Source organism: Peromyscus eremicus, chromosome 14 (genome assembly GCF_949786415.1).
Source record: "Peromyscus eremicus chromosome 14, PerEre_H2_v1, whole genome shotgun sequence".
Lineage (NCBI taxonomy): Eukaryota > Metazoa > Chordata > Mammalia > Rodentia > Cricetidae > Peromyscus > Peromyscus eremicus.
This window is the reverse complement of record NC_081430.1, coordinates 3,725,674-3,752,623: the sequence shown is the minus strand read 5'-3', so window position 1 is coordinate 3,752,623 and position 26,950 is coordinate 3,725,674. Positions and strand designations below refer to the sequence as shown.

The 26,950-nt window shown below is 47.6% G+C and overlaps 1 protein-coding gene across 9 annotated transcripts in view; it reads right to left on the bottom strand.

The window, feature by feature from the left end:
• Positions 1 to 7,889: 7,889 nt before the first annotated feature.
• Positions 7,890 to 26,950, bottom strand: part of Atxn7l1 (ataxin 7 like 1) — a 232,423-nt gene continuing 213,362 nt past the window's right edge. For 3 of the 9 annotated variants that reach the window (XM_059279061.1, XM_059279064.1, XM_059279069.1), the window contains 4 exons: positions 24,028 to 24,220; positions 20,408 to 20,529; positions 18,790 to 19,095; positions 15,116 to 16,432 (listed from right to left, as the gene is read on the bottom strand). In XM_059279061.1, coding sequence (XP_059135044.1) covers positions 15,343 to 16,432; positions 18,790 to 19,095; positions 20,408 to 20,529; positions 24,028 to 24,220 — 1,711 coding nt within the window. In that variant the 3' untranslated portion in view covers positions 15,116 to 15,342. Of the gene's footprint in view, positions 8,510 to 9,557; positions 11,246 to 12,396; positions 12,472 to 15,115; positions 16,433 to 18,789; positions 19,096 to 20,407; positions 20,530 to 24,027; positions 24,221 to 26,950 lie in introns of those variants that run through there. The other 6 variants (XM_059279062.1, XM_059279063.1, XM_059279071.1 and 3 more) reach the window with 6 other exon arrangements.

Here is a 26,950-nt window from a genome sequence, read left to right as displayed (position 1 = left end):
GAAATAATAAGTCTCTTAAGCTGGAGATGTGTGCTTCTAGAGTGCTTTACCTAGCATGCACAAAGCCCTGGATTCAATCCTTAGCATTTCATAAACCTGGTTGTGCACACCATTAATCTCAGCACCTGAGCCCAGCTACACAGAGAGTTCCAGACCAGCCTGGGATACACGGGATCCTGTCACACAAAATTAACAGGGCTTCATATGGGAAGACCAGGGTGGACAGGCCTACTCAAGAGTGAGAAGTCACTGTGCCAGTACAGTCATGAGTGGCCACTCTCAGAGAACTGACAGGCCAAGGGAGCTGCAGATGCCAAAGTACCTTGCTAGTGTTTTGTGACTGCATTGAACCCAGTTGTCTTGGGCGTTTCCTACTGCAGTGACAAATGCCATGGTCTAAAGCAACTTGGGGAGGAAAGATTGATTTCAGCTTACAGTTGAAATCCACGATGAAGGAAAATCAGGGCAGGAACTCAAGCAGGAACCTGGAGGCAGGAACTGATGCAGAGGCCATGGAGGAGTGCTATTTACTGGCTTGCTTCTCCTGGCCTGCTCAATTTGCTTTCTTTTACATCACAGGACCATCTGCCCAGGATGGTACCACTTATAGTGGACCAAGCCCTTCTTCATCAGTCATCAACCAAGAAAATGCCTCCCAGACCAATGCCTACAAGCCAATCTGATGAAGGCATTTTCTCTCCTTAGATGACTCTAGCTTATGTTAAGTTGACAAAAAAACTACCAGTCTGTGTTTACTCATTGTCCTACTGTGTGCTAAGCTTCAAATCTGCTTCTCATGGTCTTTCCTTAACAATCAGTGAACCTATCTGTTTGGGCCTGTGGCAAATGATGAAAGATTTGCCTGGGTTTGCCTGAGAGAGCTTTGGCTCTAAGCAATCTTTTTCTGCTCCTGGCTACTCAAACCCTATACAAGGCTATCTTCTCCCGTTAGGATCTTCTGCAGATGGCAAATGTGTTCCCAAACACATCTGTCAATCCAGTTTCTTCAGCAACTATTTCGTTCTTTATTCACTTAGACTTCTCTCATGCTCTCTCACACACACTCCACTTATTCTGTGGTCACTGAAGACATGGAAGCCACCAGACAGAAATTCTCTTGGCTTCCCATCCCAAGCTTTCTTCGCTATCACTCGCAAAGAAGTATCCCTTTTCTGGCAAAGGCCAGTAACCACTCTTGCTTTAGAGATATCTTGTTCTCTCACTCTCTCTGTCTCAGCAAAACATTTAATTACTAACCAAAGAGATGGTACTAATTAAACCAACATTTTGAGATGCTTGTATGTAAAACATTTGTGATAAAGATAATTGAACACAGTAATGAAAAACAAAACCCAGGAGAGGCAGCAGTGTTAATATTTGTTATTTGCCGATTAAACTGAGCTTATTCATTTTTGAAGCTGATTCCTGTCCAAGGTGACCATGGAAGTTTGTCTGTTTGTTTCATTGTGTGTGTGTGTGGGGGGGTGTTTTGCCTATGTGTATGACTGTGTACACATGAGTGCAACGTCCAAGGAGGCCAGAAGAGTTCATCAGGTCCCCTGGAACTGGAGTTACAGACAGGTGTCAGCTGCCACGTGGATCCTCTGGAAGAGCAGCCAGTGCTCCTAACTGCTAAGCCATCTCCCTAGCCCCTGGAAGTTGTGACACTGTTCAGGACACTCCAGGACTGATGTGGCAGCTCTCAGCTTTCTCATTATTGGGCTTTTCTTCCTGGGCCACTGTTGAGAACCAAAGTACCATATCTACCCCGAAGTCTGAGTTTTTCTGCTATCAGCTATACTCAAACTTCTTTTCCAGCATTAAAAAAAAAAAAAGCTGTGCTGTTCCCAGAATGCTGTGTCTCCATGGTGATCACATTCACCTCACAGGGGAAGACACAGTCTAGGTGCCCATTGTCCCTCTTCTAAGAACCAGCTCCACGGTCGACTTTTCTCTGCCCTCATCTCGTGCCTTGCCCGTGTACCCCAGCCCACCCCACTGCTCAGCAGTGGCTAGGGTACTAGGGTGGTGGCGTGCCTGAAGCAGCGCCATTTCCTCTTGCTTCTTCATCACCGCTCTCTCCTGTTATCACTCTCTCACCAGCTTAAGATTCTACTGGCTTCTCCTTCCTGGAAAACCAAACACTCCTGCCATTTCTGCCAGGCCTCAAACTCCCCTTGTGCCTTCTAACCTCGTTAGGATATGTGTGCTCATATAGAATACCTTTGCTTGGAGCCAGGCATGGTGGTGCATCCCAGCACTCGGGAGGCAGAGGCAGGAGGATCTCTGTGAGTTCCAGGACAGCCAGGGCTACACAGGGAAACCCTGTCTCAGGAGAAAAAAAAATACCCTTGGTTAGTTCTCATAAATCCTTTAAAGGACTCCAGGCTGTCCTCATCACCAAACCTCTTCAAACTCCATCACACCAGCTTTGTAATGTCGCTTCAGTGGATGGATGGCAGCTTGCCAAAAAAAATCTCTAAATTCTAATTCCAAAGACCTATGAGTATGACGTTATTTGGTAAAAGGACATTTACAATGTAAACAGATGGTTGCCAGAAACCATCTAAGATGTAGGAGAGGCCTCAAATTCAATTACAGGTGCCTTTATTAGAAAAAGGCAGTGGGAGGGGGTCATGTGAAGATGGAGACACACTGAAGTGACTAGTCTCCAAGCCAAGGGATGCTGGCAGTCACCAGCGGAAGAGGTACAGAAGGGCTCTCTTCTAGAGCATTTATCTCCACTAGAGATGTCTGGTCTTCAGAACTGTGGGAGAACAGAACAGAGCATACAGCTTGGTGGCGGAGCACTTGGCTAGCATTTACATAGCTCTGGGTTTAGGCCCAGTGAGATGGCTCAGTAGGGAAGGGGGTGGAAGGTGAGAATCAGTTCCTGAAAGTTGTTCTCTGACCTCCAAATGCTTACTGTGGCATGTCCCTCCCAAATCAATACTAAATGTAGAAAGGTTGAGTTTAATCTCTAGCATCACCAAGCAGCCACACAGAGAAGCAAGACAAAGTGTAAGAACAACGCTGACTGAGAGAATGGGTTGGAGTTCCCATGCCACGAAGGCTGTGGCCGCCCTAGGAAGGACCCACTAAGGCTGTGGCCGCCCTAGGAAGGACCCACTAAGGCTGTGGCCGCCCTAGGAAGGACCCACTAAGGCTGTGGCCGCCCTAGGAAGGACCCACTAAGGCCGTGGCCGCCCTAGGAAGGACCCACTAAGGTTGTGGTAACCCTAGGAAGGACCCACTAAGGCCGTGGCCGCCCTAGGAAGGACCCACTAAGGCTGTGGTAACCCTAGGAAGGACCCACTAAGGCCGTGGCCGCCCTAGGAAGGACCCACTAAGGCTGTGGTAACCCTAGGAAGGACCCACTAAGGCTGTGGTAACCCTAGGAAGGAACCACTAAGGCCGTGGCCGCCCTAGGAAGGACCCACTAAGCCCATGGCCGCCCTAGGAAGGACCCACTAAGGCCGTGGCCGCCCTAGGAAGAACCCACTAAGGCTGTGGCCGCCCTAGGAAGGACCCATTAAGGCCGTGGCCGCCCTAGGAAGGACCCACTAAGCCCATGGCCGCCCTAGGAAGGACCCACTAAGGCTGTGGCCGCCCTAGGAAGAACCCACTAAGGCTGTGGTAACCCTAGGAAGGAACCACTAAGGTCGTGGCCGCCCTAGGAAGGACCCACTAAGCCCATGGCCGCCCTAGGAAGGACCCACTAAGCCCGTGGCCGCCCTAGGAAGGACCCACTAAGGCTGTGGTAACCCTAGGAAGGACCCACTAACGCCGTGGCCGCCCTAGGAAGGACCCACTAAGGCCGTGGCCGCCCTAGGAAGGACCCACTAAGGCCGTGGCAGCCCTAGGAAGGACCCAGCGACCTTCACCCACAAAACCCGACCACTCTTGCCGTCAACACTTCCCTTTCACTCTACAGCGGTATTTGATTCCATTCAAACGTCTGAAGTCAGGTGTGGTGGCGCACGCCTTTAATCCCAGCACACAGGAGGCAGAGGCAGGCAGATCTCTGAGTTCAAGGTCAGCCTGGTCTACAGAGCCAGTTCCAGGGCAGCCAGGACTATACGGAGAAACCCTGTCTGTAGCTAGAGTTTTCCTGCCTGGCCCACAGTCAGGACAAATCTCTATCACCTGCCAGTCCCACAGCCACTCAGACCCGACCAAGTAAACACAGAGACTTATATTGCTTACAAACTGTATGGCCGTGGCAGGCTTCTTGCTAACTGTTCTTACAGCCTAAATTAATCCATTTCCATTAATCTATACCTTGCCACGTGGCTCGTGGCTTACCGGCATCTTCACATGCTGTTTCTCATCTTGGCGGCTGGCAGTGTCTCTCTGACTCAGCCTTCCACTTCCCAGCTTTATTCTCCTCCTTGTCCCGCCTACACTTCCTGCCTAGCCAATGGCCAATCAGTGTTTTATTTATTGACTAATCAGCAACACATTTGCCATACAGAACATCCCACAGCACCTGTCTCAAAAACAAAACATAACAAAAAACAACAACAACAACAAAAAACAGACAAGAACGTGCCGAGTTCCAGCATTGAGGCTCCCGCTTCTGTTGAATTTATGCTCTCTGTGTTTCATCTTCAAGTCCTTGCCAGGTCTGAGGTTCTACTCAGTCCTGTGTCTGCTTCTCTCTTTACATTGTCAAGTCATTCAAGCAATCATAACCACACCTGCGGCTCCAAACAACACCAACCTCCCAAGCTAACGCTTCAGCTTAGCCTAGCTGAGAGCCTTGGTTGTGTAGATTTCATGTTGTATGTGTGGTGTGCATAGGGTGTGTAGTGTGTGCGTGGTGTGTATGTGGAGTGTGTGTTTGTATAGGGTACATAGTGTGTGTGGTGTGTGTGTGTGGTATGGGGAGTGTGGAGTGTATTGTGTGTGAGGAGTATGTGTGTGTGTGGTGTGTGGGTGCAGGTGTGGTGTGTTTGGGGGTGTGTGTGGAGTGTATGTGGAGTGTGTGTGTGTGTGTGTGTGGTGTGTGTGTGGTTTGTGGTGTGTGGGGGTGCATGTATGGCGTGTGTGTGGTTTGTGGTGTGTGGAGTGTGTATGGAATGTACATGGTGTGTGTGTATGGTGTGTGTGTGGAGTGTGTATGGAGTATGTGTATAGTGTGTGTAGTATGGATGTGTGGAATGTGTGTGGTGTGTGGGGGTATGTGTGTGGAGTGTGTGTGTGTGGTTTGTGGTGTGTGTATGGAGTATGTGTGGTGTGTATGTGTGGTATGTGTGTGAAGTGTGTGTGTGTGGAGTGTGTGTAGTATGTGTGTGTGTGGAGTGTGTGTAGTATGTGTGTGTGTGGTGTGTGTTTGGTGTATGTGGTGTGTGTGTAGTGTGTGTGGTGAGTTGAGTGTGTGTGTGTAATGTGTGTGATGTGTGTGTGTACTGTGTGTAGTGTGTAGTATGTGTAGTGTGATGTGTGTGTGTGTGTGTGTGTGTGTGCCAGCCAGTGGCTGACACTGGATGACTTCCTACTTGCCCCTCCACCTTATTTTTTGAGACAGTCTCTTACTGAATCTGGAGCTCACTACATGGCTAGAGTTGCTAGCCAGCAAGCCCTAGGGATCCCCCCCCCCCCAGCCAGCACCACTGAGCAGGGCTGTTTACATGGGTGCAGGAGATGAGCTCCAGGTCTTTACACCTGGTGGCAATCACTTGACTCACTGGACCATCCTCCAGTCCTCTCCACGCCCTCTTGATGTAGCAGCTTAGACCTTACATAACTATCTTCATATAAGTAAATGCACACGTACAAAACAGAACTTAAAAAAACTTTTATTTGTTATTTTACATTGTATTTATTCCCAGTCCACTTTTGTTTCTTTGGTTTTGTTGGTGACATCTTTACCTTCTCTGCAGCTTCTTCTTCTGACTTAGGGACAAACTGTTCTTCAGTGGGAAACACCTCACTGTGTAAGGGGAGCTCATTTGTGTTCATCTGAGCAGCACTGTCAATCACACCCATCTTCAGTCTTTGTTCATCTGCTTAATAAGCTCAGAATCTACATCTAGCCTGTCCCTGCACCATGCCAAAGTGGCAGTGAATTTATGAATTTCTTCTAGAGCACTGCACAAACATCACTTAGATCTCTCAGCATTTGTTTCTAAAAATGTGACATAAATTCAAGATCATCATTCTGTAGTAATTAAGAGTGTATTCAAAAACTGCATCCTAGGCTCACATGTAAACCTTTGTGTCCTTTCAAATATGGGCAGCACAAACCAGCACTTTGGGGGCACAGCGATGCAAGCTTGTAGTCTCAACACTTGAGAGATGGAGGCAGCAGAATCAGGAGTTCAAGGTCCTCCTTGGCTCCATAGTTTGAGGCTAGCCTGGGCCACATGAAACCATGTCTTAATCCCCACCCTGAAAAAGAATCCTCAGCACATTCTTTGGGGTCCTGCCCCTACCTACTGACTCCACCATGGCAGCCATGGAACGGTCCTGTAAAGTGCTGTCTTTTGCATAGTTGGCGGCTTTCTGGATAGGCATACCCATGATGGCCTGGGTAATTTCAAGGATGTGTTGAAAGGAATATAAAGATTTGAGCCTCTTATTTTGCATGTGGTCCTCTGCACTAGGTAAACACTGAACCACTTTCAGAGAGAGTACTTCAGGCTGCTTATGTGAAGAGCAGGACACGGAACTTCTGATGGTCAGGAAACACCACTTCTGTAGCTATAACAAAGCCCTTTCTGCCATGGGTGTCTGCACCCAACGCACTTTCTCTGTTAAAGCCTTTTTTTTTTTTTTTTTTTTTTTTTGGAATTTTTCAAGACAGGGTTTCTCTGTGTAGTTTTGGTGCCTGTCCTAGATCTCGCTCTGTAGACCAGGCTGGCCTCAAACTCACAGAGATCCACCTGGCTCTGCCTCCCGAGTTCTGGGATTAAAGGCGTGAGCCACCACCGCCCAGCTGTTAAAGCCTTCTTTAGCTAAGCAAGTCTTACACATTACTGTCTACAATGCGCCCTAACCCATCATTTCTCTTTACAGTTACCATCATTATCCTGGGCCCACAAGGCTACACCCCACACACCCCAAGATAGGGTCTCACTGTGTAGCTCAGGCTGTCCTGGAACTCACAGAGATCCTCCTGCCTCTGCCTCCTGAGTGCTGGGATTAAAGGCGTGCGCCACGAGGCCTAGCTTCTCTTTTGGTCTCTCGCACGGGATGCTCTAGACAGCAGCTGCTGTGCTACCCCAGCGGAGCAGACGGTTCCACATACCTAGCCAAAGTCCTTCAGAGCACAACTCTGCGAGCCCTTGTATGACCTGGTCCTTTCTTCTGTCCCTCTGCCTCTGCTCCACTGATAAGAGACTCACTTGGACCAAGTGGACTTATGAAGCTTTTCCTGTCTCGGGTGATGTCTGCCTTCTACCTTTTCCTCATAGAGAACTCCCAACATGGAAAACCCCTCCACGTTGTACCAGCTTCTGTTGTCATTTTCTCTGCCACGTAGCTCAGTCCTTCCCACCACAGCATTTGCTACAATCTGTAATTACACACTGGATCATGTGTTATTTGCTTTCTCTCCAACTGAGCTGCCTCTAGAAAATAGCTGGGCTTCTGTCTATTTCTTGGAGAAAATAAGAGCACAGCTCAGGGATAGGCACAGAGGTGGCTCTGTGAATATTTGTTCAATGAATTCACCATCTTCCACCCCATCGTCTTCTGCCATGAATGTCCCCCTGGAAGGGCTGTTTTAGTGAGAATACCTCCATTCAGAAGGAAAACAAAACGTAATATCATAAAGTTTATAAAAGTCAGAAGACTTCGTTTTTACAAACATATAAATTATTTTATTTACAAAGCCATGTTACAAAAAAAAAAAAGCAAAAAAAAAAAATACAATCATTCAGTGGAGAATACTTCCAGACCTGGTGCTGAACCACGGCAGTATCAACAGATACATTTTTGTTCTTTCTTTTAAAAACTGTAAGCCATAGAGTTTACTATTTACACCTACTTCAGACATTTATTTGCTTACAACATCACAGGCATGGAATGGATTCTATCTGATAGTGCTAATTCATAAAGGTGCGGGACAAAGGAGGGAAACACTTAGTGTTACAAAATATGGATCCTAGAAAAGAAACCCACTCCACGAGTGTGGCCTTTGTCGAGTATGATTGGACATGCTCTCTTCAAAATTCTTCTGGAAAAGCTTCTAAAACTGGTTAGTAGGAAAGGACAAATGAACAGGTGCAAATTCTTGTCTGTGCAACAATAGTTATTTAATTTACCCCATGACTGACCAGCTACATAAAACCCACAGAGTTTTGTTAAAGTGCCATGGGCTGACAGCATAACAAAATATAAGGTGTAAATAGAAAATTTCATTTTTTCCTTTTTTTTTTTAAACAAGAGTTCACTGAGAATCAGCAATAATAGAATACGCTGTATAAACTATTTTCTACAAAGGTTGATCAGCGTTATTTACAGTTGGTACATTGATACAAAAGAAGGCATACAAGTTATCCAACTCGATTTTTTGATTTTTAAATTTTATATGGCTGACAGGTCTATGCATTGTGTTACGCTTAACATCCAGAGCCTCTGAGGTGGAGACGAGTCAGGAGCTCCTCAGGCAGACAGGGGTGTGAGCAGCCAAGGGGCCAACAGAAGGCTGAGTGGGGTGTGGGGAACAGAAAGACCCGAAGACACTACTCTCCTGATGCTTCAGGGGTTGGTCCAGTTGAATTCCATGAGAACAAACACAAAGGAAATCTTTTCTTTGCATTCCATTTTTTTTTCCTAACTACAAGCGTTTAATACATCAGAAAGTAAACCTGGGGTGACTGTGAAGGAAGAAATACCGTGGGTTTTCCCTTTTTGCTCAGTTCTCTGGAACTGTCCTCACCTTTTGGTCAAAGCGGTCTCTCAAGAGAGTAAGCAGCATTGGGTGGAGAGCCTCTTTATTCCAGCTTCGGATGCAAGACACAGAGCAGACGACCTGAAGCCTGCTTGCTCCCTAGTCTCTGTGAAGCCGCTGTTTCTCAGAAGCAGCCATTCACCCCTCAACCTTCGTTTTCCCTCTTTGAACAGAAGAGTTTACGGGCCAGAGGCTTATTTTGTTGCTGAGACATGTTTTGTTTTTAATCCTGCAAGTTTTACAACTCAAAATAAATTATGTATTTATATATATATATATATATATAAAAACCAACAGACATCTAAAACCGAACAAGACAAAAATTGTGCAAAAATAACAAAGATATGTACACACTTTTGAGTCTGAAGAAATGTACAATAAAAACATAATTCAAAGAACATTTTAAAAATATAAACATTGCTTAAACTTTCCTAAGTTTCATATTGTTTCTGAAACTATTCTGGTCAGTTAGCTCTGTAATATAGTAAAACATAAATTATTACAAAATTAACACTATAAAAATTTACTTTAAGAATATCTTCTAAACTTTGTTTTTCAAAGGATCTAACCTTGTTTATAATTTCTTAAACATTTATAAGTCTTAAAATCTGCCTTAACCTTAAAAAAAAACCCCAAAAACAAAAAAGTAACAATCACCCCCTAAATTTGCAGTCCCCCTCCCCCCCAGATGTAAATTAACCAGCATATAAGTGCACTTTTAACACTGGAGGAAAAAAATAATTCAATAATTATTTTTGAAATAATTGAAATAATTCAACCAATGTCCTGGTGCTTAATATCAACTCCTGACTTAAAAAAAAAATCTTCATTTTATATTTAAAAAATTAAGAATCCTGTAAGAAACACTGTCAGTGCAATTCCATTGACAGAAATCACTCCTTTTGCCTCCCATCTCTGCAGATTCCAATTCCGTGGTGAAATTTAACAGTAGTCTGATCTTTGGGTTGGGAGAAAAGGAACCAGGAAGGAAATCTTTGGGGAGGGAGAGGGGGTGTGCCCAGATGCAGAACTAGCATTCACTTCTGATTTCAGGATGGCGCAGGACGTCTGGCAGACCAAAGTGGAACACCTGTTCCGTGTTGTGAATTCTCTTTCTGATTCCCCATCAGAGCTTAATGGTACTGCTGTTTCTTTCAAAACTCCAGTGTGGACAGCTTACTAGCTGCGATGCTCCAGTGCCTCCCTGCCCACGCCTCTTCTCTATGCTTGTCCTTACCAGCTCTGGACTGTCTGAGTTGGGGCACTGATGATGGAGTGCAAGCTTATCTAAGGTGTGGGTGTGCAACCAGTGATATTTCTTATTCCCACAAGGGGCTTGGCACCAAAACCTCCATGCAGACTTTTCTCTGGAAGACCCTTCCTGGCCCCCAAACCTTCCTGATATCTCGGGAACTTTCAGGAGCTATGGTCATTGTGCCACCTCATGAAGTGGCTTTCCTAGGTCCTGTGGGCTTTTCTGTCTCTGGCTGACCCAGCTTTAGGAAACTGTGTACTGTGCCCTGGGACGGACTCTTCATAGCATATTCCAAACAAGCTCTGACCATCACAATCATCGGGTTCCCACCATCTTCCCTTCCTCTCAGGTCCTTTCTGCCCTTGTACCTGACCCGGTGCGTCTTTTCTGCACAGCTGGGCCTGGGCATTGAGCAAACCACATCATTAAAGGGCCACTGTCCTCACTTTAGTGGCTGGCATTTGGCTCTGGACGAGGAGAGGTGCAAACACCAGCTGAAGGTCCACCCTCAGCCCCTCGAAGCAACTCCAAGCACAGGCTCCTCCCAGCAAGTGTCCGGGGCTGCAGTGGGAGCCAGGAGCTTCTGACGGCCGCTGGAGAACAGTTGAAAGGAAGGGCGGGGTGGGAAAGGACTTGGGAGACAACGAACTCTGAAAGCGCTAAAGTTCAAGAGCTTGCGGGTGCCAACCTGGAACCGGAACCCGGAACCGGAACCGACAGTCTGCAGCCTCTGTTCTCAGGGCAGGAGCAAAATGACGGTGCACTAGCAGCATCAGGAGGAAGGGGAGTAACCCCAAATGTGGAAGAATGTATAAGACGTGACAAATGAAAAAACAGAGAAAACACTGTTTTCTGTAAATCTCAAATTTAGGTTCTTTTGCCTTATTTTTTTTTTTTTTAACTAAAAATCCATGTAAAAAAAGAAAGGCCATAGCCACATTCAGCGACCAGGAAACACTCCCCCAACAGGCCAGTGCCCTCCCATCTCCCGACTTAGTCTCCTGGGGAGGATGTCAGCCGGACTGGTTTGAAGTGGCTTCACCATCTTGTTAGGGAAGAGTCCTTATCCTGCCCATTCTGCTTGTGTTCTTCTAGGAAAGAAAAGAAAAACTTGTCTCATTCAGGGTGATCCATGAGAATCCAGGAGGGAACCTCCTTGTGTTTTCTTGTACGTCACAGGAAGGAAAAGAATCCACTAGCTGGACAAGGCTAAGAGCAGTCATACTTTGTAACCAAGAGGATGGCTATATAGAAGTCCCGGTGTTTGTCACAATAGTTCCAAGGCTGGAGAAAAACGTGGGGACAAGTGCAGGGGCTTCATGGGATCTCTCCTGGATAAAGGGATGGATACCTACACGGTTTTGTTTGTTTGTTTGTTTTGTTTTTTGTATCCTCATTTTTATTGGTTCATTTTCCCCCCCTATGTAACATAAATGACACAATTAGTTACCTAATGAAGCCATATAGCCCTGGGTTAAACCAAGAGGTTTTGGAGATTTGGGGTGCACACGATTAATCTCAGTGTGGCCATCTTCACTTAACAGCTGAGTACAACCTTGTCCCTCACAGAGTCTCTACCTGCTGTTTGTATTTTTTACTCCCTCTAAGAGGCATAATTGCCTCCTCGCCTTTTCCTCAGGCGTATGCACATACTCCTTTGGAGAAAGTCACTGATCTCTAGGCTTACACATTGATTACTCTTACTCCTCCAAGTTAATCAAAATCACTGAAAGTCTTTCTGAATGTTCCCACTGTGAAAGCACACACTGAGTGGTAGCTACAGTTCACCGGGGTCTTGGAGAAGGCAGTGGCCAACACTAGCGATGCCCTTCTGTTAACTTATTTCACTTTCATGATGTCCTTAGGAGGCAGTATCAATGTGCCAGCTAACAAACTGAAAATGGACACCTATTGAACTAATTTGCAGACATCACAGAGCTGGTAATAACAATCATAGTAGCTAACCCTTGACTTTGTTATGTGCCAGAGAGTTTACAGAATAAACTAATTTAATCCTCATATAGGTCATAGGGCCTTAGGGACCATCATGACCCCCATTTTATAGAGGAAGATATGGAAGGAGAGAAGCAAGATTTCAAGGACCCCTAACCAATAACTAGAAGATCCATGTTTGGTTATCCACTCTGCTGGAGGCGGGACTTGAACTAGGGTCCAGCCCCAGTGCACACTCTTACTGGCCTGATGTCGGCTCTATGTGGTCCCCCCACTCCTAGAAACTTACCTGTCGGTTGTGTCCTGGGCTGGATATGCTTGAAGGACTGGATTGTGACAAAGCTAGGCTGCTATTTTTTCCAACCTGAAAGACACCATGAACCCCCATTCAGACACTGAGGCAACTTGGGAAAGACCCTCTGATGTCATATGCTGTCACGCAGAGGAGCAGGGCAGTGCTACACACCTTCCTCCCTTGACTACTCAGAGTGGATGCTTCCAACTTAACGGCAGGAAAAGGGACAGCAGTTTGTGGGGACTTTGAGAATGTCCCTCGGGGGGGGGGCAGTGGTGGGAGCTCTTAATTCCACTCCTCAGAGGTGCATACAGCGGGAGGAAGAGCTGTGTAGCTCAGGAGCTCGTGCACCTCTGACCACAGCGCAGGCCCACCCTACTCCTAGCCCTGGCTCCTCAGGTGTGCTATAGATAAAGCAGCATATCTGTCTGGCTAAGACGTCCAGCACTCAGCCTCTTTTTCTTCAGAAAACCAGTTATCAGGTTGGGCTGCCCTTGCATGTGCAAGGAAGGGGGAGGGTACTTTGCCTTGCTTGGCAGGGTCTCTGACCTGGAGACACATATGACCTCTCTGTGGTCCAGTCCTTGGCCCCTGGTGATGTGGGCTCCGAGGAGAGCTGATGCCAGGCTCCGGTTACATGGTTCCAGCTCATTTGCAAAGGCGGCCCTTACCCCCAGCCTCCAAACAGCTCCTCCACTATCTTCGTTCCCCCTTGGCACATAGGCAAATGCCTTTCACTCATAGTACTGTTTTGTGTCCAACTGAATACCTTGGTGGACATTTTTGGCTTTTTACTTCCCAGATACAATTAGGAGAACCTGCAAGTTCTCTGCAAGGCACACACAGTTTCATTTTGAATTTCTTCTTGAGACAGGGTCTCATGTAGCCTTGGCTGGCCTGGAATTCACTCTGTTGCTGAGGATGATCCTCCTGACTCCATCTTCCCAGTGCTGGGATGACACATGGGCCACCATACCTGGCTTTCGTCTTAGCTTTCTTGAGCTTTCCTCTCTGTGTTCTAACAGAACCAACACAGTTGCCAAAGGCCTTTTCCTTTTCCTAGTACTTGGAAATGCCCAGTCATGACTCCAGCCACACCTTTTCTCAGTTGCCTGGTGATAAGCATTGAGCTATTACTGTGTTGGGGGTTGGGTGCAGCCTGGCTTGCAGGCCGCTGTCAAGACTCTCAGGGGAGGCTTATCTGCTCTTCGCTGCAGTTTGGCTGACTCATCACGCTAACTAAGCATTTCAGACAGTCTGAAAGCCAACAGGCCAGCACTCAACACACAGGCACTTCAGACTTGACAGGAAGGGCCGAGAGCCCAGAGCCAACTCCTGGCTTTGAATCCCTGCCCCACTATTCACTTGCTGTGTGATTATGGGAAACTCATGTAACCTTGCTATGCCTTGTTTGGCTCATGTATAAAATGGGTTAATAACAGGTTAGGTATTGAGTTCCTGGCTCTCAAGTGTTTCGGGGACAGGGACCATCAGTTACATGCAGTCATCCAGTAGAACTTGATCTCAAATGAGGAAAGCAATATGACTATGGTACAGCAGGGGAGGTCAGCAGGCCAGTGGCGTGGCCCTGTCTAGCCCCCTGTTGGAAACATGGACTCCATGGTCTTACTCCTAGTCTGCCCCCCCGCCCCAGTCTGCCTTTTCACAAGACCCCCAGTGTATCTGTGGGTATGCATCCCAGTATAAGAAACTGTGTGTGCCTCCTTCTGAGTCTACAGAAGATGCTGGCTAGCAGTCTGGTCTCTGGTAGGATCTGGAGGGCCAGCTATATGTGACACTGGAGGACCCATGTCTCACCGTGGCCAAGGCTGCAGCTGTCTGGCCTTGCTCATGTGTGTGTTTGTGAGTCCCCCTCAGGAGGTGCTCTCCTTGGGGTTTGGCTAAGCGTCATATAGGGTGACACAAAACATTAAAGCAGTGGTTCTCAACCTGTGGGTCTTGACCCCGGGGGGGGGTGTCAATCAACCCTTTCACAGGGGTCACATATCAGATATCCTGCATATCAGATATTTACATTATGATTCATAAAAGTAGCAAAACTATAGTTACAAAGTAGCAACAAAAATAATGCTGTATTTGGGGGTCACCACAACATGATGAACTGTATTAAAGGGTAGAGCAGCATTAGGAAGGTTGAAAACCATTGCATTAATGCATCTCCTATCTCTCCAAAGTTCCCATCCCTAAAGGGGGCTGACCTTAGGGTCTGATCTGTTAGCTCCATGGTGATAAACCTGGGCTACCCTTCTAGAAGGGCGACTCTCAAAGCCCACTCGGAGCAGGCTGAGGAACCTGGGGCCCTTCCCTCCGGCTCTGAGCTCCCATCCGGGGAGCCCAGAGTAGTAGAAGGCTTCATCAGTAGCTCTCCCAGTCGGAGGAGACAGCCTGGATTTAGGGAATGGGAACAGAGTGGAAGGAAAGATCCAGCTATTCGTTGGCCGTCCACATCTCCCAGCTTCCCCTACAGTGTACACTCTTGTGGGTAACCTGGCACTGAGTGCTTTTCTTTGCTACTGGGTGAAAGGGGCCGTTTTGCTTTAGGAAGGGAGGGGGCCAAGGCAGCTTGATGAAGTGAGGACAATCACCTGGAAGCTGGGTGCTCAGGCTGCCACTCTCCAGGTGGGACCTGACATCACTTAACCAGCCTGGGTCTCAGGCTCGTCCTGAGGGGATCCAACAGATCAGATCAAACTTCTTAGCAACAAAAGTCTTTAATGAAGTAGTCCTCAGAACCTCAGGCTATGAAACAGACAAAAGGAAGGGGGAGACTCAAAGCCTCTTTGTGCCCCAGTTTTTACCCATCTGTAAAGTGATGACCTTTTGTAACCCCTGTGCTGAGTTGGTATGAGGACTAAAGGAAGTGATTACTGTAAAGTGTTTATCGTAGGGACAGCAAAGTGAGGGTCTTACCAAGAACTCTCAGAGCAGAGGGTGAGCACTGCCTGTGGGGAACCTGGGAAAAGGAGTCATGCCTATGTTACCTGCTTGAGCCACCTGGCCAAGCAGGGGCGCTGCCCAGCTCCCCCTGCCCCCCAGAGCCGATGAAGGCAGTGCCAGGAGCTCCCTTACCTGCCGAGAGGAGGTGCTGTTAACGGGATCGGGCACCGGTGCAAGAAGGCTGGGCGGGTTCTTTTTGTGAACACTATTCATACCAGGCATTTTAGTGATCTTACAGGCTTTGCTACTAGGACTTGAATTCTTACGCTTTTTTCCTTCTGATTTGTCAAAAGAGAGGGGCAGAGAAGACACAGCATTGTGTGAGGCCAGAGAGAGGTCCCCTGCGTGGAGTGCAAGGGAGGGCACGGAGAGGGGACAGGAGGCACTGCTGCCACCCACAGCGCCCACCTGTCTCACTATGTCCATGGGGCTGCTGGGCAGCGAGGTCCGTCCTGAGGGCTCCAGCTTGGCACTGAGTGGGCTCACCCCGTTATTTGAGTTGTGCACAGACAGACTGTTAAAGGGAGGGGCAGCCTGATAGGAGTTCAAGGAGGAACTGGCACTCAAAACGCAGTTCTTTTTGTGGGGCCCTGACAACGGAGACGAGAAGGAAGCCTGCAAGGACAGGGAGGAGGAAGTCGAAGACTGCGGCTTCCTCTTTTTGTTACTTGGAGATTCGTCGCTACGAGCTGATAGGTCTTTGACTTTTGAGGATTTGCTGGTTTTGGTTTTGGATGGCTTGTGGGATGGGGAAGGAATGACAGCTGGTGTCGGGGACACGGCGGATGGGGCCTTGAAGGTTGAGTCCATGATGCTGAGGGTTGCGGCCACATGGGGGAAAGCTGTGGTGTGGGACATGAGGACACGTGGGTCCGGCGATGCCACGAAAGCTGCATCTGAGAGCATGGCTGATGTCATTATGTAAGAAGAGGTGAGTCTCGAGCTGATGGGAGCTGAAGGAAGGTACACAGCACTGGGGTTGCTGAAAGGCTGCAAAACGGATGCTGCAACAGGGGTGGTGATGTGGGCTGCTGGCGAGGGCATGGGGCTATCTGCCGCAGGAGGGATCTTCCTAAACACGAGAGAAGAGCCAAAGAGAGACAGTGAGACGCTGGGTCGGCATCGCCTAGGAGGCCGGTGAGCTTTGATCGGCAGGGCTACAGAGGACACCCGGGAGGACCAGACTATGGAGAATGAAGCCTTGGAGGATGGTGAGGTCTGAAGGATGGCCCTTTCCTACGCTGCCCACTAAAGCGACATCAGCATCTGTCTTCACACCTCAGAGCCTCTTCTCTACGCTGAGCGACTGAAGACTGGCTGATGTGGGTTCATGAGTAAAAGGCAAATGCTATCCAGACTGTAAACACCCTGAGCAGCCTCCCCCACCTCATCCTTGGCAGTGATGACTGTGGTTTTCAGTGAGGACAAAAGGCCTTGGCCACTCGGCTATGTCACGGCTACCTCCTCCATTACTCTTTCCCATGCAACTTTTGGCTGGAGATACTTTGAAAGAAGCCATCTCCCCACCTGTCAGCATCCTCTTGTGTTTGCTGCCTCACGCCTCTGGCTGTTCTGTAGAGAGGCATTTCCATATTAGCTCATGGCCACAGGACTGTGGTAGCCAGGGAAAGTCAAGAGCTTGGAAAATGGCATCAAGTTGCTCTCTCCCTCACTCTACTTCAGTGGGGTTGGCACAGAGCTGCCCTTCAACAAGTCCTCCTGTTCCTGGGCTGGGGAAAGGTGAGAGTCCTGGACCCACGTGTCCAGAGGGGGACCAGGCATTTAGGAGAGGGATACGGGCAAAAGACCAGCATGTGAACAGGGGCTGCTTCCTTGGAACTGATGGGGGATGGTACCTGAGGGCAAAGTCCGTGGGCCAGTGCCAGCACCAGGACATCATTCTTAAGGCCTCTGCACACTTTTTTTTTAGACAGAGTCTCACTATGTAGCCCCAGTTGGTCTTGAATTTGTGGTCTTCCTGCCTCAGCCTCCTAAGTGTGGGGTTATAGGTATATGAAGCATCTCTCCATAAAACCCTCTGCCTTTAGACTTCTGTAGCATATGGCTCTGTTTCCATCTTATGGCTTAGATCCATGCTGCCGCTACTCTTGGGACCAGGAGATGGGGGGGTACAGCAGCTATGGGCCCACAGCCCGCTCCCAATTTTGAAAGAAATGAGTGATGTTAGGAGCCAGAAAATGCTTTCTTATTTTCTGCAGAGCTCTCTGCTTGTTCTCCAGTGTGTTTTCAGAAGCTTTCCTTCTCTGAGGTAAACTTGCAGCAGAGGGCAGACGGGCCTCCGCCATCCCTTCTGCTCTGCAGGACTTCTCCAGCCGAGAAGCCACCCTCTCCTGGCACTCCCCTCTGAAGAGCACTTGTCTGCTACTTGCAGGAGAGCCTGCAGCTTCCATCGCTAGGGTAGAATCCAGCTGCATCCTTGAGCACAGAAGCACAGTGTCTTTGACACTGCCAGACCAAGGAGATCACATAGAAAAGTGCTGCCAACCCTCAGTGGTCATGATGGCGTCTAAGACCTTCCTTCCTCTCCAGCCCATGGGACATCAGAGCTCTTGTCAGCACTAAGCAAGATGCTGCACAGATAGATACTGGCTGCAATGAATGAATGAGTGTATGAACAGATGGATGAAGGGGCGGTGAATGGGAAAGCAGGTGATCTCAGCAGCAACACAACTGTATTGTCAGGGACTATGCATGCTGGGCAGGGATTCCCATGGAGGCAGACCGTGGAGGTCTGCACACATCCTTAGAACTGTCTGGCACGGCATAACCCTTTCCTGCCAGGGCGAGGGCACATTCTTGGATGCACTAGCAAATTTCTTGCTGTCTTTGTTACCCTACTGTGGTGCTGCAGGTGCCCCCACCCCTACGTTCTCACCAGCTAAACTCAGAGAAACAGACAGAGTGGTAGAAGTTTGACTATGACTTGTAATAAGGGTAATTTACAAGTACCAGCTAGTTCATTTTCTTAGGGGGGGGGGCTTCACTTCAGGACCTTGAATGAGATACATCTGAATGTCCCAATTCATATTTTTCTCATTAAACAATATACATACTTCAAATTGTGCAGACAGGCAGAATGGAAGTTCTAAATCTTACTTCGCCCCTGCTCAAGATTGGAATGGCTGCTACTTCTGGTATATTTTCTAGATCCTTCTTTCTTCTCCTCTCCAACCCTCAGTGGTAGAGAAGTGGGAGGCAGGGCTGTCCCTGCAAGCCTTTCCCCATGCTAAACGGTTTCGGTGTTTCCTAGGTGCCCAATGGCAGCAGGTTTCCCCTTTGATGGGCCGCCTGACTCAGGCTTTGCACGCTGGCCTACAGGAAGTCCCGTATAAAAGCCCAGAGATGTGAATGAATTCCTGACAGCTCCCATCCTCCCCTGCCAGCTGGCGTGGAGATCCAGATGCTGACCTGGCTGAAAGAGAATACTGTGTTGGCGTCTCCTGATGCAGAGTTAAATGCTTGTTAAAGAAAAAAGAGTCTTGGCCGTTCCTTTTCTTCCTAATGTCTTCCATGCCCCCATCGGCTGCCATCCCTCCAGGTTCGGGCCCGTCAGGGCCTGGAGTTTGGGCAGCGAGGTTGAGAGGGCAGCGGGGTGCTACGCTCTCCAGAGTTGACACCCAGGCAGCCCCAATGTTGCTCAGTGACAGCAGATTGGTTAGGCAAGTCCTGAACAGAGGGGAGGGACCTGATGCCCTGTGGCTCGGGCTTCTGTGCCTGAGGAGGAAAGGAATATGGAGCTTGAGCTGACAGTACACCAGCGAGTGAAATACAGATCAACACATTCCTTCCACGTGCCAGGGATTCACACTTCTATAACACGGGAGACCAGAGAGCTGGGAGAATCACCAGGGCTGGCTGCCATGTTTGGAAACTAATGCAAAGGGCCAGAGGGCCAGGTCATCAAATAACCACAAACTACATAATCCGTAGGCAGGACTTTTTAGATTTTTAAATGCATACAAACAGAAACTAATGACTACCCTATAGACAAGCAGGGCAGTCACTCACATGGGAAGACATGATAAGCTTCTCTTGTGGCCCTTTCCTAGTTAATATAGCAACATCTGTCCTAAGTCCCCTGTGAGTCCCCTATGAGAAACAAGGGGGGCTCAGGTCTATGTGTGCAAAGGGGCTGAGGTGACAGAGACGCCTTGGAAGAGGAGCAGGCTGTAGGTTAATTTCCCTGGTTTCTCAGGACGCCCGTGACCTCTCCTGGGCCTCACTGGGCAGGCTCAGGGTCTCAGCTATTCTGGGGCCCTAGTCTGACATGATCCATCCCTCTATTGGAGTACATGCCTAAGCTCCTTTAGGAGGAGCATGGGGTGGGGACACTCTGAGGTCAGCCATGGTCGAGAGGGTCCAGGCCCCACTGTTCCTTCTGAACATTCTAGGGTCCTCCCCTCTCAGTAAGTCCCCAGTAAAGTGTAGGGGCACTGGGAAATGTTGTAAACAATGGATAATAAGCTGGAGGTTAGAGAGAGAGAAGAGGTGAGGAGAGGGCCCTAGGGAGACGGGAAGGGCCAAAGACAAACTTAACCAGCGTCACAACACCGTTCAGAATCTGCCCTTTGGGCAACTGTATATAGTTTCTAATGAGGACAGCAACTAGCTAGAAATTGGTTTGTAACCATTATGAAATTTTGCTATTACTCCTGAACTACTAACATCACAAACAGAAGCACATTCTCAACACCTTTAAACAATCTGAATAGTGATTAAAAAAAAAAAAAAAAAAAAGCAAAGGCCTATAATCCTATGGAACAAACAAGATCTTACCTAAGATCCTTTTCATTTGGTTGAGATGACCAACACAACAACCATCTCCCAAGAAGATAAAGCAAACAGCACATTATAGGTATTCTAAAAAGTTGTTAATTAGAACTGACATTCAGAATCAATCAGGAATCGTGATTCAGGTTCATTTTGGTCTACGGCAAGCCAAATGCTGAAGCTTGTCGACAGGGTCAGGGCTCAGGTAACAGCAGGGCAACTCTCAACTTTTATCACAAAGAAAGTGCTCACTTACTTCCACATCTGTGAATTCAAGTGTTTTTCTACCATGGAGTTGAGTGCGAGCCGAAAACGATCCCATCTTCTATCAAATACGTAGTATCCTCGTCCCATGAGGCGGCTCCCAAATGAGCAGAACTATGAGGGGAAAAACATTTTAATTTTGATTACAGGTTAATAAGCTAATATAAAGCACACAGAGAAAAATAACATTTGCATAAAAACACACAGGGGTACAATTTTACTCAAAATAAAAATAAGCAACTGGTACCGAAGCCAAAAATGTTTCTATGATGCTGTAGTTTGAGCCCTGGATTCTCAGCAGAACCTCACATTTAAGCCAGTGACTGCGCCATTCAGTTTTCTGTGGCGTGAAGAGCCACACTCTTTACTTCTGAGAGGGAGCCAGTATTTTAGGATAGAAAACAAGAGAACAACTACATCCAGAGAGACTTTGCAGCTCCATCTACTCACCATACCACCCACTATCTCTAGGAACCTGGGGTTCCCTGCCTCCATTCCAGGAATGAAAATGGATGTCTCTTCCTGTCTGATCCACAAAACCACTTCCTTGCCCCAGGAGTTGCCAATCCATGCCAACCCCAACGCATCTGCACTACTTTATTTATTTTACGTGCTTTGGTGTTTTGCCTGCATGTATGTCTGTGTGAGGGTGTCAGATCCTGGAGTTACAGACGGTTGTGAGTTGCCATGTGGGGATGGGAATGAAACCTCCTCTGGGAGGGCAACCAATGCTCTTAACCGTTGAGCTATCTTTCCAGCCCCTAAAACACTTTTGTTGTTGTTGTTTTGAGGCAAGTTCTTACTCTGGCTGTCCTGAAGCTCGCTGTGTAGACCACGCTGGCCTCGAACTCGCAGCGATCCACCTGCCTCTGCCACATCTGCACTCCTTATCTGCTCTTACCCAGTCCCCTCTGCCTGCTGTTTCCCTCTTTGGTAATTATGATCCTACCTACCCTTGGATTCCTAATGTATAGTTCTCACTGACAATGGCCTCATCTGACTGCACCTCCCACTGTGGACACATGACGCATCTGCTCTATATCACACTACATTTCACTTAGACACGTCTTAGTTATAATTACATGTGATGGCTATCAAAGTTTAAAGTATGGGGACTTCATTCTCTTCCTCCTCAGTATAAGGATCATTGAGATTAGGAATAAAAAAAGGATTCAGAGCCGGGCGGTGGTGGCGCACGCCTTTAATCCCAGCACTCGGGAGGCAGGGCCAGGCGGATCTCTGTGAGTTCGAGGCCAGCCTGGGCTACCAAGTGAGTTCCAGGAAAGGCGCAAAGCTACACAGAGAAACCCTGTCTCGAAAAACCAAAAAAAAAAAAAAAAAAAGGATTCAGGAAGCTGAGGTAGGAAGATTAATAGTTCAAAGCCAGCCTGAGCTACACAGTGAAAGCATCTAAAAAAAAATTTTTTTTTTAATTTTTAAAGTGGATTGGGGAGAAAAGTTTCCACAGAAATGTTTAAAATAAATCACTGCATTTAAAACTCATGAATATCAGGGATTTAGTAAACATTGATCATAAGGTGGGACAACTGTCAAATGTCAGGGATTTAGTGAACATTGATCATAAGGTAGGACAACTGACGGCAGTGGACAGAAATGTAAGGAGCAGCCTCTGGGAAGGGGACATTTGCTGGGCCCAGAGCTCAGGGAAGCCTGCAAATGACTATAATTCATATGGCACCTTCCCCATCCCCCAGGCCTCTAGCAGCCCCCTGGACGCAAGCCCAGACTCAGTGCTGGATTGGCCCCCGTTCCACAAACGCATCCTGGAACCAGCCTCTGGAACCCTTCTCAGGAGGAGCTGCAAGGTCTTCCCTTGGTTCTGTTTCTGCTCGAGCTGGGGGTGGGGGTATTAAAACCTTGCTACCCACAAAATCTGATACTGCAAATTACTTACTACAGCAAGTTCTTACTGACCAAGGAGGAAAGCACACATGGTAACTCCTCAGCACAGCTGGCCTCCACCTCTGTGAGGGAGCTGTTCCTGCTGTAGCCATACCTTCTTTCTCTCTTAGGCCAACTGCTAAGGACACATCGAGCAAGGGTTTATTACAAAAAAACAAAACAAAAATGATTTAATGTGTCAGTTGGCCATGAGAAAAAAAGGACAAAGCAAAGAAACAAACCCACCGTTTTTCCATTTTAATCAGCAAAACATTAAGGGCCTATGAATGCCCTGTGAATGTGGCTAATCTTCTACAGCAGCCCTGTGGACAGATGTCTTATGCTCTCCAGAGTTGGAAGCTGGAGGCCCCTTTGGTTTTGGCTACCAGTGTATCTAACAGCACTTAGACGCAGGCCAGACACGGAGGGAAGCTGGCCCTGTGTGTCTCCACTGGGGCAGACCTTGCTGCTGCCGTCCTCATCTGCAGTGTCCTGCCTAATCTGGCCTGTCTGCTTGCTCACACAGCCCCACTTCTGACTTGACATCTTATCCCAGACCTGGGAATGAGGCACAGCTCCGTCCCACTCCTTTCCTTCTCTGCCAACTGCTGGTGCAGCCGTCTGCTGGGGCTTCATGGGCAGCTCTTGTTTTGTAGATGAAGAAAACATAGCGTCCTAGAAGACCCCCTTTTCGGTGTGTCCCCTTTCTTCCTGTTTAGAATGTCACTAGGTACAGATGTATCACTGGAGCTGTGGTGGGTGTATTAAAATGTGAACAGCAAAAGTATTTATGGACATAGTAGAGAGGTTAAACCAAGGTTGTACGGGCACCTTCCTCTAGACTTCTCGCTATGTGAGATAACGAAATGGTCCCTGTATGAATATGGAGACACTGGGTTTTTCACAACTGCAGGCAAAATCATTACAACTGATTCCTCACTAGTTCTGTACTGGCTAAGTCTCAGGTTATAGGTGAGCCACAGGTCACCATCATCTCCAGAAAGGGGGCGTGGTATACATGGAGGAGATGGTATACATCCTGTCTTCTGGCAGGATGAGATTAGAGTCAATCAGAGCTAATCTTTCAGGCTCAGGCAAGTACCAGAACAAACCACCATGAAGATCATATTCCCAGGGCCCCAGCAATGGGCTCTGTGGTTGTCACACCAGCCACTTCCTTTCTCAGAGGGTTGTAAGGCCAATGTGAGCAAGCTTCCAGTGATGCCTTGATTTCCCCTTCTGACATCAATGACCATCTGAACTGTTAGACAGCTTTTGTGAGTAAGCAGTCATGCTGATGTGAAACACTGCCCTCCCACCAGCTCTGCTGCCAAACAACCGTCAAAGAGCCGTTGGGAGAGCGATGGAAGCTGAACCCGAGTTGCTGCTAAGACCGCTTCCAGAGCAGGTGTGTCCGGCTAACTCCTGACCAGAGGCTCTGTTTGCAGATGTGCAAAGTCAGGTTGGTTACCAAGGACACTTACACAGACACCATTTTTCAAGCATTCTTAAAGGATTACAGCCAGTGGGGAGTCCCTCCCTGTCCTTCCGCACTCACGGGCATCTCTAATGCCATTCAGCCTTTGGGAAAGCCTTCTGATGACACTCTACTCTGGAGCCCTTTCCTTAGGAATGCAGGCCTCTGCTGCCATCACCAAGTTGCCGTTGAAGCAGAGGGGACACAACAGGGAAGGGACAGAGGAGGCCTACCGCAAGAGGTCTGGGGTGGTGTGTGGAGAACTGACAGTCTAACTTCTCGGCTTCGTCGGCTCCGTCCATCTCCCCTTCATCACTGGACAGTCGGCTGGCAAGGTCACCTCCAGCTGGGGGCAGAGGGGGCTCCGGAGTGTAGCCGCTGTGATTTGAAGATGTACTGCTGCTTATGCTGTTTGCAGATGATGGTCTAAGGGTGAGAGGGAAGAACACATGTCAGTCTTCTGGAGGAAACCAGGTCTACCTATTTCATGCCACCAAAGACCAACCCTGCCACGGTGTCAGGAACCGTGGGCCAATGGCAATTCTCTAGAAGGGAAAAATTAAGCCTCAAGGATCGACAGCTCTCTACAGCAGCCCACTAGAGTTAGGTGCTCGCTCTCTGGCTTGCTGCCTGGGGTACAATACAAGCCCAAAAAACTCAAGTGCAAGCAGAGGGGCTGTGACATGTGAGCTGATCCAGAGCCTGTCTTCTCTGAGTTCAGTGACAAACACTCACCCAAGACCAAGTGTTACCAGCATTTTGGCTTATATCCTTCCAGACTTCCTTAGTGTACAAACATGATTTTTTAAAAAAAAAAAAAAATGCCATTTTTAAGCAAGAACAGCATTTGAGACAGGATCTCGTGTATCCCAGGCCTTGAACTCACAATGTAGTCAAGGATGACCTTGAACTTCTGAGCCTCATGTCTTTACCTCCTGAGTGCTGGGGTCATAAACGTGCGCCACCATGCCCAGTTGATGCAGTGTTGGGGATCAAAGTCAGGGCTTCACGAATGTTCGGCAAGTGTTCTACCAACTGAACCACACTCTACCCCAGCCCTCTAGAAGGATGTATTTGAAAAGTTATTATTTTATTTTACGTGTGTGAGAATTTCGTCTGCATGTATGTCTTTTTGTCACTTGTGTGCCTTGGTGTCTGAGGAGGCAAGAGGAGAAAGCTGAATCCTCTGGAACGTAAGTTATAGGTGGTTGCCAATTGCCATGTATTTGCTGGGAATTGAACACTGATCCCCTGGAAGAGCAGCCAGTGTTTTTAACCACTGAGCCATCTCTCCAGCCTGAACATGTTTTTAAACTTAGTGATATAGAAATCCTTTTGTGTATTGTGTCATTTTTAAATATCCTCCAGTAACATTCAATATTGACATATCACAATTTATGTAGCTAATCCTAAACATTTGTTTCCAAACTTCCTGAAAGGCTCTTGGGTAGTAGTTCAGCCCATCATGGCAGGACCTCCTTGTCCTGCAGGATAAAAGTGACCTAAATTTTGCTAATTGTATCTTGGTTATACAGAAAAATAGCTTTATTTATTTATTTACTTATTTAGAGACAGAGTCTCTATGTAGCCCTGGTTGGCCTAGAACTTTCTATGTAGACTAAGTTGGCCTCAGACTAACAAAGATCTGCTTGCCTATGCCTCTGAGTGCTGGGATTAAAGACATATACAACCATGCCTGGCAAAACGTGTACCACAAGCTGGCCTTGAACTCACAATCCTGCTGCCTCAGCCTTTCCAGACTGTCCTACTGGCATGTGCCACAACAACCAGCTACTTTCAGTTTTGAAAGAAGTCTTTACATTGAAACAGCATAGTCTATGGAATTCAAAAGACACTAACAAAAATGGATTACAATAAAATTGCAAAATATTAATATAACAACTGTTAAAATGAGGTTAGGCAAGTATTCATCAATTTATCGCTACTTTCCAGCATGTAAGGGAATTTTCACTAAAAATCGAAAACAGAAATGAAAAGAGAACCAGCAGTGCTACCACATATGTAAGAAAGGGAGTGAAGAATGTCTTGTTTTCGTCTTTTTATTTTTTCCCAGTTTTAGAGATCTATTACAATAACAGGGTCTCATGTAACCCAGGCTGGCCTTGAACTTGCTGTGTAGTGGAGGATGACCCCAATTGTCCTCTTGCTACCCAGCTAGTGAATGGAAGGCAGGCATGGGCTACCACACCCTGCAATATGTGTGTCTTGTGAAATTATTATTTCAACCAAGTTAGTTAAAAAATCAACAAACCTATCATTTCTTAGAGTTAGCCCCTCCCATGCTCTACCAGGGTTTGAACCAGGGCTTTGTGGAAGCTGGAGAGTGCTCCGACACTGAGCTGTAATGCCAGTCCTCCTTTCCAGCTGTATTCTGAGGCCATTTCACTAAGGCCGGCCTTGAACCCACTGTGTAGCAGGTCTTGAGCCTATGGTTTTCCTGCTGAGGATGACCTTGAACTCCTGATTCTCCTGCCTCTACCTTCAAAGTGCTAGGATAACAGGCATGTACTGAGAACTCTCCCTCCAGAACTGCACTAGTTTTTTTAGGTAGATTCTCCTCACTATGTAGACCAAGCTATCCTTGAAGTCACAATCCCCCGGCACAGCCTGTGGAGTGCTGGGATTGTAGACACACACAGCTACACCTGGCCTGAAATGTCTTTAGTGTTCATTCATAAGCAGACACTTGGCTTGTTTTCGTATCTTGGCTATAGTGAATGATTCTGCAATAAGCATCAGGGTGTAAAGAGCTTCCATTAAATGAGGTATAGAACCAGTCATTCACCAACTTCCCTCCTCAAATTCCACAACAAAGACAGAGCAGCAGGAAGATGGTGATGGCCACCCGAATCCATGTGGGCTCTTTTTAACTGTCTGCTAATGACTGGCTTAGAAAGGGTTGCAGGAAATCAAAGAACATTTATTGTGTGTGTGTGTGTGTGTGTGTGTGTGTGTGTGTGTGTGTGTGTGTATGTGTCTGTGTGCACATGCGAGTGTACCTGCTCAAATGATGGGGATGGAGGAACACAGGAAATCTCTGTCACATGTGTATGAAGGGGCAGGAGGAACATAGGAATGTCTGTCACTTCAACTCAATTTTCCTATAAACCCAAAACTGCTTTAAATACACATGAT